Source organism: Mesoplodon mirus, assembly GCF_964341445.2.
Source record: "Mesoplodon mirus genome assembly, chromosome: 14".
NCBI lineage: Eukaryota > Metazoa > Chordata > Mammalia > Artiodactyla > Ziphiidae > Mesoplodon > Mesoplodon mirus.
In genome coordinates, this window is record NC_138990.1 from 9,275,336 (window position 1) to 9,289,551 (window position 14,216).

Here is a 14,216-nt window from a genome sequence, read left to right on the forward strand (position 1 = left end):
TTTTTTTTAATTTTTGGCCACGTTGGGTCTTCGTTGCTGCAAGCAGTCTTTTCTCTAGTTGCGGCGAGCCCCCGCACGGGCTTCTCACTGCGGTGGCTTCTCTTGTTGCAGAACACTGGTTCTAGGTGCACGGTCTTCAGTAGCTGTGGCACGTGGGCTCAGTAGCTGTGGCTCACGGGCTCTAGAGCGCAGACTCAGCAGTTGTGGCACACGGGCTTAGTTGCTCTACAGCATGTGGGATCTTCCCGAACCAGGGCTCGAACCCGTGTCCCCTGCATTGGCAGGCAGATTCTTAACCAATGTGCCACCAGAGAAGTTCCTGATTTTTTTTTAATCTATGGGATAATATCTTAATGTCCTCAAAGGAATACATTTCTTTGGTTCTTACATTCCCTCATTACAATGCTATTAACTTATCATGTGTTATTTTCAGGCCTGATTGGCCAACGGCAAAGCAACTTCTTGGTGACTCTAACTTCCTGAGAAGGCTTTTAGAATATGATAAGGAAAACGTTAAGCCTCAAATCCTGGCAAAGCTTCAAAAGTATATTAATAATCCTGATTTCGTGCCTGAAAAAGTAGAGAAAGTATCCAAAGCATGTAAATCCATGTGCATGTGGGTCAGAGCAATGGATTTGTACTCTCGCGTAGTCAAAGAAGTCGAACCAAAGAGACAGAAACTCCGCACTGCACAGGTACATCATCTGTGTTGTGATATTTTGTAGAATCAAAGACCATGATCATCAATCATTCAAGCTCCCTTTGTGGTGCCGCTGAGACCCTACACAATATAGATAGTAATCATGCTCTTGAAAATTAGTTTTTGTTTTAAAAAAATAGCTAGCAAAGATTGTTTTTTTCAGAAATGACCTCTGAAATCAGCCCTTTTCCAGCATAAAAGGAAAATAAGTCCTTAGTATATTCATATCGTCAGGCCTATGGTAATTTTTTACTTTATTTTAGCTCTAGCATCTGATACTCTTATGTTTCTATTCGCTAAATACTCCCACACTTGATGAGGTTCTAAAAACCAGCTTAACCCACAATTGGATGTGAGGCCCCAAGCAGAACAAAGAATGATCATTTAGTGGAACAGGTTACCAAAAGAACCACAGCTATAGAGCAGGGGTTGGCAAACTTTTTCTGTAAAAATCCACACAGTAAATATTTTCAGCTTTGCCGGCTATATGGTCTCTGTTGCGATTACCCAGCTCTGCTGTTGCAGCACCAAAAGAGCCATCAACAATTCAGACACGAGTTAATTGGGGCTGTGTTCCAATATGACTTTATTTATGGTCATTGGAAGCCAAATTTCATGCAATTATCATGTGTTACGAAATATTATTCTTCTTTTGATTTTTCCCCCAACCATTTAAAACTGTAAAACCATTCTCAGCTCACAAGCCACCCAAAAACAGGCAGTGGGCTAGATTTGGCCTGCAGGTCATAGTTGCAGACCCCTGCTCTAGAGAACTAGTTAGGAAAGATAGTTTTCACTATTGCATGAGTATTTCATTTGTTTTATCACTTAAAGTTAATAGTCCATTTTAGTAACTAATTCATCCTCAAATGCTTGGTACATCTGTTTATCTAATTCTTCTATGATTTATTCTGTTGGGCTTTGTTTTTGTTTGTTTTGTTCTGGTTCTGCTTTTATATTTTATTCTCTCATATTTGTTTTAACTTTGTATATCATATCACCATCTTTTAGGACAAACTTTTAAGAGAAAGAAAACATAAATCCTATTTTTTTAAATAACCTATTATAAATGGGAAAATTTGACCTTCTTTGGGGGCCTGTTCTGATTTACTTGATTTTATTAGGCTGAACTTGATATTACAATGGCTACTCTGAGAGAAAAGCAAGCAATACTAAAAAAAGTGGAAGATCAAATACAGGCCTTACAACATGAATATGACAAAAGCGTGAATGAGAAAGAAAGTCTGGGTAAGTAACTCATAAAATTTATGCTGGTCAGGAAATGCCTAATTTTCAAAAGGAAAAAGAGTTTTCTGGCAGTCAGGTCTCAGCCTCCATCCAGTATGTAGGGCATATTTGCATTAGCTGGATGGCCTTAACCTTCTAGTATAACATTAGTATATTGTATGTGTTCAACTCCTACATCTGAATAAGCCTTTGGGGGGGGGATGTTACATTATAACACAGAGCAGCACATGAATTTGATCCAGAGAATAAATACCACAGGGGCAGGAAGAGAGTGCTATCTTCAGCCAGAGTAAAGGAGTATAAAAAAGGAACTCTCAGCATGGAAGAGGCAAACTTGGACTTGGCTCTGAAATGGGTACTAGTGCTGAATTGGTGCCAGGTTTCCCAGAGATGTATTGACATCATTAGCTAAGTAATGCTCATTCCACTATAAGCAGAAGCAGGTGAATAAACTTCTTTTACTGTAGGCAAATATTGAACAACATAACCTGGTTTTCTTTAAATTTTCTAGCAAAGACAATGGCCCTGACCACAGCACGTCTGGTACGTGCTGGAAAGCTGACGGCTGCATTAGGAGACGAGCAAATCCGATGGGAAGAAAGTATCCAGAAATTCAACGAGGAGATATCGAATATCATCGGGAATGTGTTCATAGCAGCAGCTTGTGTGGCCTATTATGGGGCCTTCACAGCCCAGTACAGGCAATCGGTGGGTAAACGTGCTTTCTGTGAGGAGGGGTGAGAAGCAGCTGAAACAGGGAGGCGGGGGGGGTGTCATTTTTCCAAGTTTAGAGGGAGGTTCTCCATGAACCTTAGGTATTCATTCCACTGCCCCCAAGTCAGTGATGGTTACCCCTAGGCTTTCCTTAACACAGTCCCCCTTTTCCTCTCCCGCCTTAGAAAGTTACTCCTTGCTTGCTTACACAGGGACCTGGGGAAGAAAAAGAGACAGGGAGTCTTCCCGACTTAGGATTGAACCAGGATGAAGTGCTCTGAATTGGTGAGGGCCTGCTACAAAGGGCTCAACGATGGGAAAGAGAAGGAAACTGAATTATTTGGAGATATTTGCAAACCACTTTTATGAAATGCCTTCCTAAAAATGTTTTGCCCTGTCCTTGAGTTATAAAACCTGGTTGGTATAGGACTCGTATAGATTCTGTAGGAGCTCAGGGATCATCTGACACCAAGTGGGCAGTGGGGCCAGGGGTGCTCTTAGGGGACAGACAGGTCCCTAGTGTGCATGACTGTGCCACTCGTTGAAGGAGGTGACATGGTAACACCCCTCTGCCCCACCTACTAATTGCCAGTAGCACCCAAGGTCATTGTGATAACTCCCAACTTCTCCATGTGCTCCCAGACTCTCCCACCTACACCCGTGGGTGTAGACTACTGTGACAACCCCTTTCATTTCTACACAAGAAAACTGAGGTCCAGACAGGGCGTGTGACATGCCCAAAGCCACAGCTGGTGAACAGTGTAGTTCTAGCCCCCAGGTCTCTTATTAGTCCAATTCTTGTGTCCTGTGCTCTGATGCCAGGATGCCTGTGGAGTCTGGTAGTGATCTCAGGTGGCCTCGGCCTGCAGCGGCTTGAAGCAGGGTTTCCGTTCCTGGCCAGCGATTGAGGTTGGGTCGCGGTGGGGAGAGCGCTGAGTCCTTGCCCTAGACCAGTGGCCAGTGACAAGGCCCTGGCCCTATGGCTTTGCAGAAAAAGAATTCCCACAAAAACAGAAAGTAGTGAAACAAGTAAAGTATTTATTATGAGGAAAAAAGAGTACAGTACATGTGGATAGACACACGGGCAGGCTCAGAGAGAGTCGCACCCTCATGGCAGTTTGAATCACTTTTATGGGGCATTTTTTCCGGGTTTCCTTTGGCCAATCATTTTGATTTGCCTGGTTCAAAGTATGTATTTGGTATAGCTCAGGATTTCCCATGTGTGTGTCCACATCTCTTAGCCAAGATGAATTCTACCAAAGAGGCCTATGGGTAAGTGAGCATTAGTTGACCTCACTCCCCCTTTGACCTCCAAGGAGCCTTTCTGTGCATGTGTAGTCGGGGAGGTCTCCTGACTTCAAGAATGAGGAATATGTATCTTCTATCTGGGCAGGGCCCAGCCTCCTCTCTCAATTGTCCTGTCATTCCCATCTGAGCGTATCGGTCCACAGGAACAAACTCAAACCGTTTGCCCCCGGGACCCATCTATCTCCTGCCTAAGTAGGACTTGTTGTGTGTATCTTCATTTACTGAGTATTCCTGACTCTATACCAACTTTTCTCCTTCTACAGCTTATAGAGTGTTGGATCCAGGACTGTCAGTCTCTAGAGATCCCAATCAATCCTGCCTTCAGTCTCATTAACACTCTTGGCGATCCCTACGAAATACAGCAGTGGAACACAGATGGGCTGCCCCGTGACCTGATATCAATGGAAAATGGCATTCTGGTCACTCAAGGGAGACGGTGGCCTTTGATGATTGATCCCCAAGATCAGGTGTGTAACCAGCACTGCAGATAAAGAGCAGCCTATTAACTCTGCTTAATATTGCACTATTACAAGTTCTAAAAGTGGACTTTAACGTACTTGTAAGAATCTTGGAGATTTAGACCTAGAAAGGAGTTGAGATGTCTTCTAGTCCACGTCCCTCATTTTGTGGAGGCAGAAAGTAAAAAAGGAAGAGTCCAAGTGCTCTAAACACTTGATTTTTTAAAATTTTTTTTATTGAAGTGTAGTTGATTTACAATGTTGTGTTAATTTCTGCTGTACAGCAAAGTGATTCAGTTATCCATATATATGTGTGGGTGTATGTGTGTGTGTGTATCTATCTATATATCTATATATCTATATCTATATCTATATCTATATAGATATATATGGTTTATCACAGGATATTGAATATAGTTCCCTGTGCTATACAGTAGGACCTTGTTGTTTATCCATTCTATATATAATAGTTTGCATCTGCTAATCCCAAACTCCCAATCCCTCCTTCCCCCATCTCTTCTCCCCCTTGGCAACCACAAGTCTGTTTCTGTTTCATAGATAAGTTCATTTGTGTCATATTTTATATTCCACATATAAGTGATATCATATAGTATTTGTCTTTCTCTTTCTGACTTATTCACTTAGTATGATCATCTCTATGTCCATACATGTTGCTTCAAATGGCATTATTTTGTTCTTTTTTGTGGCTGAGTAATATTCCATCATATACATGTACCACATCTTCTTTATCCATTCATCTGTCGATGGACATTTAGGTTGTTTCCATGCCTTGGCTATTGTCAGAAGTGCTGCCATGAACGCAGGGGTCTGCACACTTGATATTGATTGGGTTTGTTTAGGGGGTTGACTATTTGTTTTCTTTGGGAGCAGAAATTCATTCCTGTCCTTGTTCTTTGTCCCTAAGAGGTCTAAGGAATGAGAAAGAAGTCAGGGTGTGATGAATTTTAGGGCAAGCCTGCCTGGAATTTACAGAATCCCATTATCTGAACTTAAGTCCATGGATCAATTGTTCTAAATGGGGTTTAGAAAAAGGAATCCATTTGAAAACAAGGGAGACAAGCTTGAACACCTTAAGCATGAGCTTTTTTCCTAGATGGGTCTTTTCTTCATTTGCCCCAAATTTGAACAAAAGCAAGAATCCCAAACATTAGATTTAAAAGGTATTTTTATTTGCATTGGGAGTGGTATATTTTTTATCTTTTTCTTATCTTTCAAACTTGTTTCTAGATTGAACAAAATTTCTAAACTTTAAAAACTTCCACCTTTTTACAGACTCAAAAGTAAATGTCCTGCTTTGTGTTTTCTCATACAGGCAAACCGTTGGATAAGAAACAAAGAAAGCAAAAATGGTTTAAAGGTCATTAAACTCACGGATAGTAATTTCTTACGCACACTTGAAAATTCAATCCGACTTGGTTTACCCATCTTACTGGAAGAGGTTTGCTTTTTACTTTTCTTTTCTTAGTTAGTTTCCAACCTTCAGATCACATCTGGAATCCTATACAGGCTGTGTCTGCCTCACACTAAAGACCCCCGTCAGCGCACTTTTCTAGCTGGTCAAACCAATTGCTTTTCTCCTTAAACAATACACTCTCAGACTTCCCTCGTGGTGCAGTGGTTGAGAGTCCACCTGCCGATACAGGGGACATGGGTTCATGCCCCGGTCCGGGAAGATCCCACATGCCGTGGAGCGCCTGGGCCTGTGAGCCGTGGCCACTGAGCCTGTGCGTCCGGAGCCTGTGCTCCACAATGGGAGAGGCCACAGCAGTGAGAGGCCCACATACTGCAAAAAAGAAAAAAAAAAGAGTCATGTACCACAATGTTCATTGCAGCTCTATTTACAATAGCCAGGACAAGGAAGCAACCTAAGTGTCCATCAACAGATGAATTGATAACGAAGGTGTGGCACATATATACAATGGAATATTACTCAGCCATAAAAAGAAATGAAATTGAGTTAGTTGTAGTGAGGTGGATGGACCTAGAGTCTGTCATATGGAGTGAAGGAAGTCAGAAAGAGAAAAACAAATACTGTATGATAACACATATATATGGAATCTAAAAAAAAATGGTCATGAAGAACCTAGGGGCAAGATGGGAATAAAGATGCAGACCTACTAGAGAATGGACTTGAGGATATGGGGAGGGGGAAGGGTAAGCTGGGACAAAGTGAGAGAGTGGCATGGACATATATACACTACCAAATGTAAAATAATATCTAGTGGGAAGCAGCCGCATAGCACAGGGAGATCAGCTCGGTGTTTTGTGACCACCTAGAGGGGTGGGATAGGCAGGGTAGGAGGGAGGGAGACACAAGAGGGAAGAGGTATGGGGATATATGTATATGTATAACTGATTCACTTTGTTATAAAGCAGAAACTAAGATACCATTTTAAAGCAATTATACTCCAATAAAGATGTTTAAAAAAAAAAAAGCACTACATTTCCACTCACAAAACTTGCTCTGAGTCACTTTTCAAATGGCTTTACAACATGCCTAGGTAGGCTTATAATTTTGCTACTCTAAACATTACTTTTCTTTGGAAAACAAGCCCTGTGGATAGTTACTCCCATCAAGTTGGTTCAGTTGAACATACTAAGTTCTAGAGGCGTGGCACATGCAGTCCATAACTACAGGGGATGGAAGGTTTAAAAAGTAGATCCCAGAAGATGAAAGTTGCTTTAACAAGTATTTTCCTTGTGAACATCAAGGTATATACTCCAAAACACTTCAGTGACAAAAGATTTGGTCTACTAAAGAATCTGCTTGATAGCTAAACACTTCAGACCACGAAGTTAACATAGGTTACATATACTTCACAACAAACGCTACTTTGGTCTGTTAAAATTAGCCAACATGAAACTAGAAAAGAAAAACTAGCTCTGTTTTAGTGCCTAAAGTATCACAGTATCTCACTTAGTAGAAAGAAATCTTATCTTCCCCTTAAGTAGCTGTCGTGCCATACAGATTTTTAAATGTTAACAAAAATAAAGAAATATTTGAAAACATATTATCAGAGGAAATGGAGACAGAGTGTTGAACACGTAGCCAAGTAATCCTCAGGTAGAGCTTAGTCTACTTCTTCCACATGGGATTTGTCATAGAATAGACTTTAAAAAGCACAAAATTGTATCATGGATAGTAAGGGAAACCTTATCTCATAGACTTTTGTTTTAAGAATTTGCATGCTTGGGTACCATATCACAATATGAAATAGATTTGTTAACTATTGATTACAACAAATTTTGACAGCTCCTGGGCCACGGGCCCCCCTCACATACATGCTGTACAAAGATGTTTGTCATGGGGTCTGTTGGCAATGTCTGCATGCCCAGGTTCTTACCAAAAATCAGATTTGCTTTGACGGAAAAAAAATTGCTGTCATGTAGAATAGAGATCCACAAACTTCTATAAAGAGCCAGATATTTTAGGATTTTCAGTCTCTGTACAAATATTCTCTGAACACATATTCTTCTTTGTTTTGTTTAGTTTGGGGGCTTTGTTTTTTTGTTTTACAACCCTTTAAAAAAGGTATAAAACATTCTTAGCTCAAGAGCTATACAAAAACAGGCCCCAGAGGACCAGATGGGCCTGCAAGCTGGAGACTGCAGCTCCTGACTTAGAAAAACCATGAAGGTGAACAGAGCTTCCTTTGTCTGGGGTCTGTTCAAGGATCACCCTGTGGGCTCTTCTTTCTTAGCTGCTTTCTCTTGGGGCCGAATCGTGTGTAAGTTTAGTCCAAATAAATATATGTCCTTCCGATGCTCTTATCTCTTTAGAGTATCGATGGAACAATCCCTGGAAAATGTACGCTGTTAGAGGTAGTGAGAGGAGTTTAAGACATATCCATAAGATCACAGAAACATTGCCCGTTCAGAGTACAGTCTGAGGCCTAAGAAATTTGGAAAAGTTGCTGTCATCCATTTAATGACTTGTTTTTTATATTTTTGTATTAATGTTTAAGCTTAGAGAGATCCTGGATCCAGCTCTGGAACCCGTCCTTTTGAAACAGACTTTCATCAGTGGTGGACGAGTGCTCATTCGCCTTGGAGACTCGGACATCGATTACGATAAAAACTTCAGGTTCTATATGACGACCAAATTGCCAAACCCTCATTACCTGCCTGAGGTACGAGCTGCCAGTCTGAGAGGATTTTAATGGTGTGATGGGTCTCCCACCTCTTCCTCTCTGCCACGCCCCTCCTCCCACCCTCCTCCACTCGCTTCTCTTCTGAGTCCCGACCCTGATTCCAGTCGTCCTTCTGCTCACCTTCTGGTTGGGACTCAAATCCCTCCCCGCTTGGCCCCCAGGCCCCGCCCTGTCTCACTCCCCTGTGCTCCTTTTTGGCTCCTGCCTTGTTCCTCCAGGTCGCCAGCCGCTCCTCGGGACACAGGACACCACTCCCTTCTAATCATTCTTCTCTCTCCTCAGAACAAGGCCATTTGTCCCCTCTTATTGTGGCTAAGAAATGAATCAGAGCCTAAGAGAGCCTCTGGGAGAGGGGGTACCTGTCAGTGTCTAAGGGTGCAGGTACCCAGCAGATAGCCTGCTTAAGAACTCTGGTGACCAGCAACATTGGAGAATCATGATTCTAACGTTTAGTGTCTCTACTTAGAGTTCTGGGGAAGAGGCATCTTCTCCTTTCCCCTTCCTCATGCTCTCAAACTATTTGAAGGGAGCTGTGTGAAGCCCACGTCCATACACAGGTCTCTGAACCATGGTAAGATCCAGAAGAAGTGCTACTCTTGTGCTGCAGAGCCCAAGGCAGTTGTCACAGAAATGAAGACAGCTGGGACCCCTTTCTCCCTTCCTGCAGGGGACGCAGAGAGGCAGCTCTACCCCAGCAAAGCCCACTGCAGACTCTGGTCCAGGCACAGCCACTCACTCTGCGGGGTCTTCCCTGCCCCGCGGGCCTCCCCTTCTCTCATGGGGCCCAAGCAGTGAGGGAAGGGACTTCACTCAGACCTTCAGTCCTCCATGCTCCACTAAAAATCATCTTGGGATACAGCATTCCAAAGAGTGTCCTTTCATTTTAGTTACTGAATTCCTCATAGTTGTCTGTCTCCCCTAGATGTGTTCTGGTTGAATAAAATTGACACATTTCTTGCATAAAATGAAGGAAATGCTACTGATATTAAAAGCCTAGGTCAGGGTTTTCCTTGTCAACCTCAAGCAGTTTAATTACACAGATGCTGCCAGAGCTCATATCCCAAGTTCCCTTTTAGAGTTGAGAAAAGTGACCCATGTGCTGACTCACAGCCTTTGATTTCTCACTTTATTTAACTTTTGAGAGGGAACATCACACACCTCCCCAACCCCAGCTCTGGGACTGCAGGTAAATTATTCCATTCTTGGATCCTCGAGTCAATCAACTATAAAGTGGAGACAAAGGCCACGTCAAGGATTTGTTTATGAAGATTAAATAAGAATAATGTGTGTAGATAAACAGCACGGTCCTACTGTATAGCACAGGGAACTATATTCAATATCCTGTGATAAACCATAATGGAAAAGAATATTTTAAAAGTATGTATATGTATAACTGAATCACTTTGCTGTACAGCAGAAACTAACACAACGTTGTAAATCAAATATACCTCAATAAAATTAAAAAAATTTTAAAGAATAATGTGTATAGGGACTTCCCTGGTGGTCCAGTGGTTAAGAATCTGCCTTCCAATGCAGGGGATGCAGGTTCGACCCCTGGTCGGGGAACTAAGATCCCACATGCCGTGGGGCAACTAAGCCTACACCGCAACTACTGAGCCTGCACGCTCTGGAGCCCACGCGCCACAATGAAAGATTCTGCATGCTGCGACAAATATCCCACATGCCACAACTAAGACCCAACACAGCCAAATAAATAAATAAATAATTTAAGAAAAGAATAGTGTGTATAAAATATATGACATTCAAACACTTATTATATTTGTGATTTTTGCTGTTGACTTATTCAATAACATCAGAATATTATAGTAACAATTTTTCATAAAAATAGTATGATGAGACAAAATATGTAAAGCTCTATGTATTATTAATAAGATCATCTTTTTTTACATCTTTATTGGAGTATAATTGCTTTAAAATGGTGTTAGTTTCTGCTTTATAAGATCATCTTTTTAACAAAGACAAAATAAGTGAAAGTTGCTATAACTAAGTGATTTTTATTAGTACATTTAGTCCTCACAAATACCCTATGCATTGTTCCTATTTTCCCAATTTTTAAGGATCAGGACCTGAAGCTCAGAATGGACTGGCTTGTCCCACATCCTACATACACTTACGGGTACAACTAGCATTTGATCCCTGCTTCTTTCTAACCCTTCACTGGCTCACCTTTCCTTAAAACATCATTCTCTAATGGTGGCATTTGAGAAACAAGATCATCACTCATGGCAGCAGGGAAAATCACATTATAATTTTGTGAGACTGGGATTTTATTCCTTGCCGTGTGTGTGGATAGTGAGTTCACCATTGGACCCAGGATACATCCAGCTGGGTAATAATGAGCCCTGTTCTAATAAAGAAAGCAGTTCCTACTTTATTCGTCTGAACTGATTACTCTATGCTTCTCTTCTAGGTGTGCATCAAAGTTACCATCATCAATTTCACTGTAACCAAATCAGGTCTGGAGGATCAGTTGTTAAGGTAAAAGAAAGGGAGTGGGGGGGGGCAAAGGTTTCCTAATATTTTGTTTAGAAATTTTGACTAAGAAAAAGATTAGCTCGCAAATAGGGGATAGGAGCAAATGATGAAAGAACAAGTGAGGGGAGATGTAAGTTCGCATGTTTAAATGGGAGAGGCTAGAGGTAAAGCACCTTCTTTAGGTGTGACCAAGAATCACTTCATGGAGGTGATGGAATTTCAGAGTCTTCCATGTCGGGTTGGAAAGAATGTTCCAGGAACCATTTCAGCTTGGCACAAGCAACCGTTAGAAACAGAAATTGAATGACTAGAGACATCAATCACTGAGCAGGTTTTCCTAAGAGAAGATGAGAAGAAGCCATGGGAGCTGTGGTCAGGTGCAGGTCTCTGAAATACAAGATAAATAATCAGAACTTATACATAGTGCTTTGAATAGCCACTGGGATACCCAGCAAAAGAGGACCTTGTGCATTAGGATGTGGCTTGTAGCATTAGTATTCAGCTAAGTAGTATTCAGGATAAGACAATGAGAAATGGGAAAAGAAAAATAGAAGCAACTTCAGGGCCCTGACAAAGACCTAATTTAGGGATTCACTTTGGCATCAGTGATGTTGTGCGGCTTGAGAAGCCTGAGTTGGAAGAACAAAGGATTCAGCTCATTGTGAGGATCAATGCTGACAAAAACCAGCTGAAAGCTATCGAAGAGAAAATCCTGAAAATGCTCTTCACATCTGAGGGAAATATTCTGGACAATGAAGAACTCATTGACACACTCCAGGACTCAAAGGCAAGTAAAATATTTTTATTATTTATAGAAAGTGTGTTAATTTGGGCTTCCCTGATGGCGCGGTGGTTAAGAATCTGCCTGCCAATGCAGGGGACACTGGTTCGAGCCCTGGTCCGGGAAGATCCCATGTGCCACAGAGCAGCTAAGCCCGTGTGCCACAACTACTGAAGCTTACATGCCTAGAGCCCATGCTCTGTAATGAGAAGCCAGCACAATGAGAAGCCTGTGCACCACAACAAAGAGTAGCCCCTGCTCACAGCAGCTAGAGTATAATTGCTTTACAATGTTGTGTTTGTTTCTGCTGTATAACAAAGTAAATCAGCTATGTGTACACATATGTCCCAATATCCCCTCCCTCTTACATCTCTCTCCCACCTTCCCTATCCCATCCCTCTAGGTGGTCACAAAGCATGGAGGTGATCTCCCTGTGCTAACCTGCAGAGTCTTTTAAAGCAAGAACAGTAGCCACCCATGAGCAGCCGGGGCAGACACAATAACGTGCCTGGCTAGCAGGCCCCTCACCAACCGAAGGGAAAGGTAGATAAAATGTAACAACTGCTCTTCTTGTCTGCATTTTTCAAACAAAGCATGTCACATAAAGAACTGGGACAAGATATAAGTTGAAAGGAATGACACAATTACATACACATATTAATGTCACCCCACTCCAGGAAGCTTCCCTAGTCTTCCCAGCTGGAATGAATCACTTCCTTCTTGGAACACCTGACACCTTATCTGCACCTCTAATACAGCACTTGTCACTGATTACCTTATGTCATAGCTATCCAATTACCTATCTTTTCTCCTCTGTTAGGTTGTTAAGTTCCATGCAGCAAGAATCTATTTTACAAGTTGTGTGAGTTCTTGGCTTTCCCCTTTGCCAGCTCAGAAACCCATTTTCCTGGGTCTGCTAAGTTGTTACCACCCTTCTGTCTGCTATTTCCTCTTCTGTTCCTCCCATTTTTGTGGATTTGCAGTGTTTTTTAAAAATCCCTTCACTATCACTCTGTCCTGGTTTCAGTAGGGAGTAAAGGAACATGTATTCTGACTGCCGTCTTTATCTGTCAACTAGTTTCTGTGTGCAAGGATTTACCTTGAAAACATCCTTTCTAGGATGAGTAGAGACAGGACTGATTGCTCCTGGGCTGCATTTCCTGCCACTTCCTGCCTATAGTTCATACTCCCCTAAATTCCCAGAGCCCTCATTTAAAACTAGGTCTATCTTCCCTCACCACTGTGGAAGCCTCAAGTCTCTAGGACATAATGTCTATAAGTAGTTACTAAACTCAACTGAGGTGTATAGTCTTCTAATATTCTCTGGCCAATAGAAGAAAATGGTTCACTTTGCTTTCTCTTTAGCCCTGGGTTCTGCATTATCAGGGCCTGTGCTCACCAGGGAATAAAGCATTGTTTGTGGGTAGATCTCCATAATGCAACTGCTCCCATGTCAACCTCCCTTTTTCTACTCAGATGTAAAGACTTTAGTTGAGTCCAGTATTGAGACTGGTGTTTCTCACTCAATTCTACCCCTTTCTTGCCTCCTCAGGTTCCTAAGGGGTCAACATGGGGAGAATGTGAGCCTTTGATTCCGGGACACAGCTTCTGCACCAAGTCCCTCCCCACCCCCCTTAGTGGGCTGGGGAGGACAGTCTAGACTTAGCCACTAGCCACATGTGGCTGTTGAGCCCTTGAAATGTGGTTAGTCTGAACTGAGATGTGTTGTTAGTGTAAAATATACACCAGATGTCCAAGACTTAATCCCCCAAAATGTAAAAGTATCTCAATAAATTTTTATGTTGATTATATATTGATATTTATCAAGATAGATTGGATTATATTGGGTTAAATATATTGTAAAAATTCATTTTACTTGTGTCTTTTTACTTTAAGTTAGAAAAGTTAGAATTGTATTTGTGGCTCACATTATATTTCCAGTGGGCAGTGTGGCTCTAGACAGGAACCCAATGATCCCCTTCAATAGTGCAAATACTGACCAGCGAGCCCATAGTGATTGTCCACGGTCTGTGCCCTAGACCCTGTGACTTCCTTGAGACAGAGGATCTCCCAACCTAGGGATGTCCACACCTGAAGAAGATGAGGGGGAGGGGGAGAACAAGGACAGACAGACAGCCATAGGGAAAGACAGAGAGACTGAGGAGACAGAGAAAGGTATCTTGGAAAGCCCACTGGCCAGAAGGCTCCCCAGAACCACAAACCCAAAAGACAGAAAACCAAAAGAAGAACAACACACCGTGTAAACGTCTCCAACTTACTTACAGTTTACAACCCTTCACAAATGACAGCTTCTACCCCCGAGTTTCCCTGTCTACACC

The 14,216-nt window shown here is 42.1% G+C and overlaps 1 protein-coding gene across 1 annotated transcript in view; it reads left to right on the forward strand.

Moving 5' to 3' along the window:
• Nucleotides 1-14,216, forward strand: part of DNAH6 (dynein axonemal heavy chain 6) — a 273,547-nt gene that overhangs the window by 182,163 nt on the left and 77,168 nt on the right. Inside the window, exons 52-59 of the mRNA XM_082642773.1 lie at nt 434-695; nt 1,825-1,948; nt 2,460-2,656; nt 4,234-4,437; nt 5,762-5,887; nt 8,415-8,579; nt 11,032-11,099; nt 11,703-11,883. Coding sequence (XP_082498899.1) covers nt 434-695; nt 1,825-1,948; nt 2,460-2,656; nt 4,234-4,437; nt 5,762-5,887; nt 8,415-8,579; nt 11,032-11,099; nt 11,703-11,883 — 1,327 coding nt within the window. The remainder of the gene's footprint in view (nt 1-433; nt 696-1,824; nt 1,949-2,459; nt 2,657-4,233; nt 4,438-5,761; nt 5,888-8,414; nt 8,580-11,031; nt 11,100-11,702; nt 11,884-14,216) is intronic.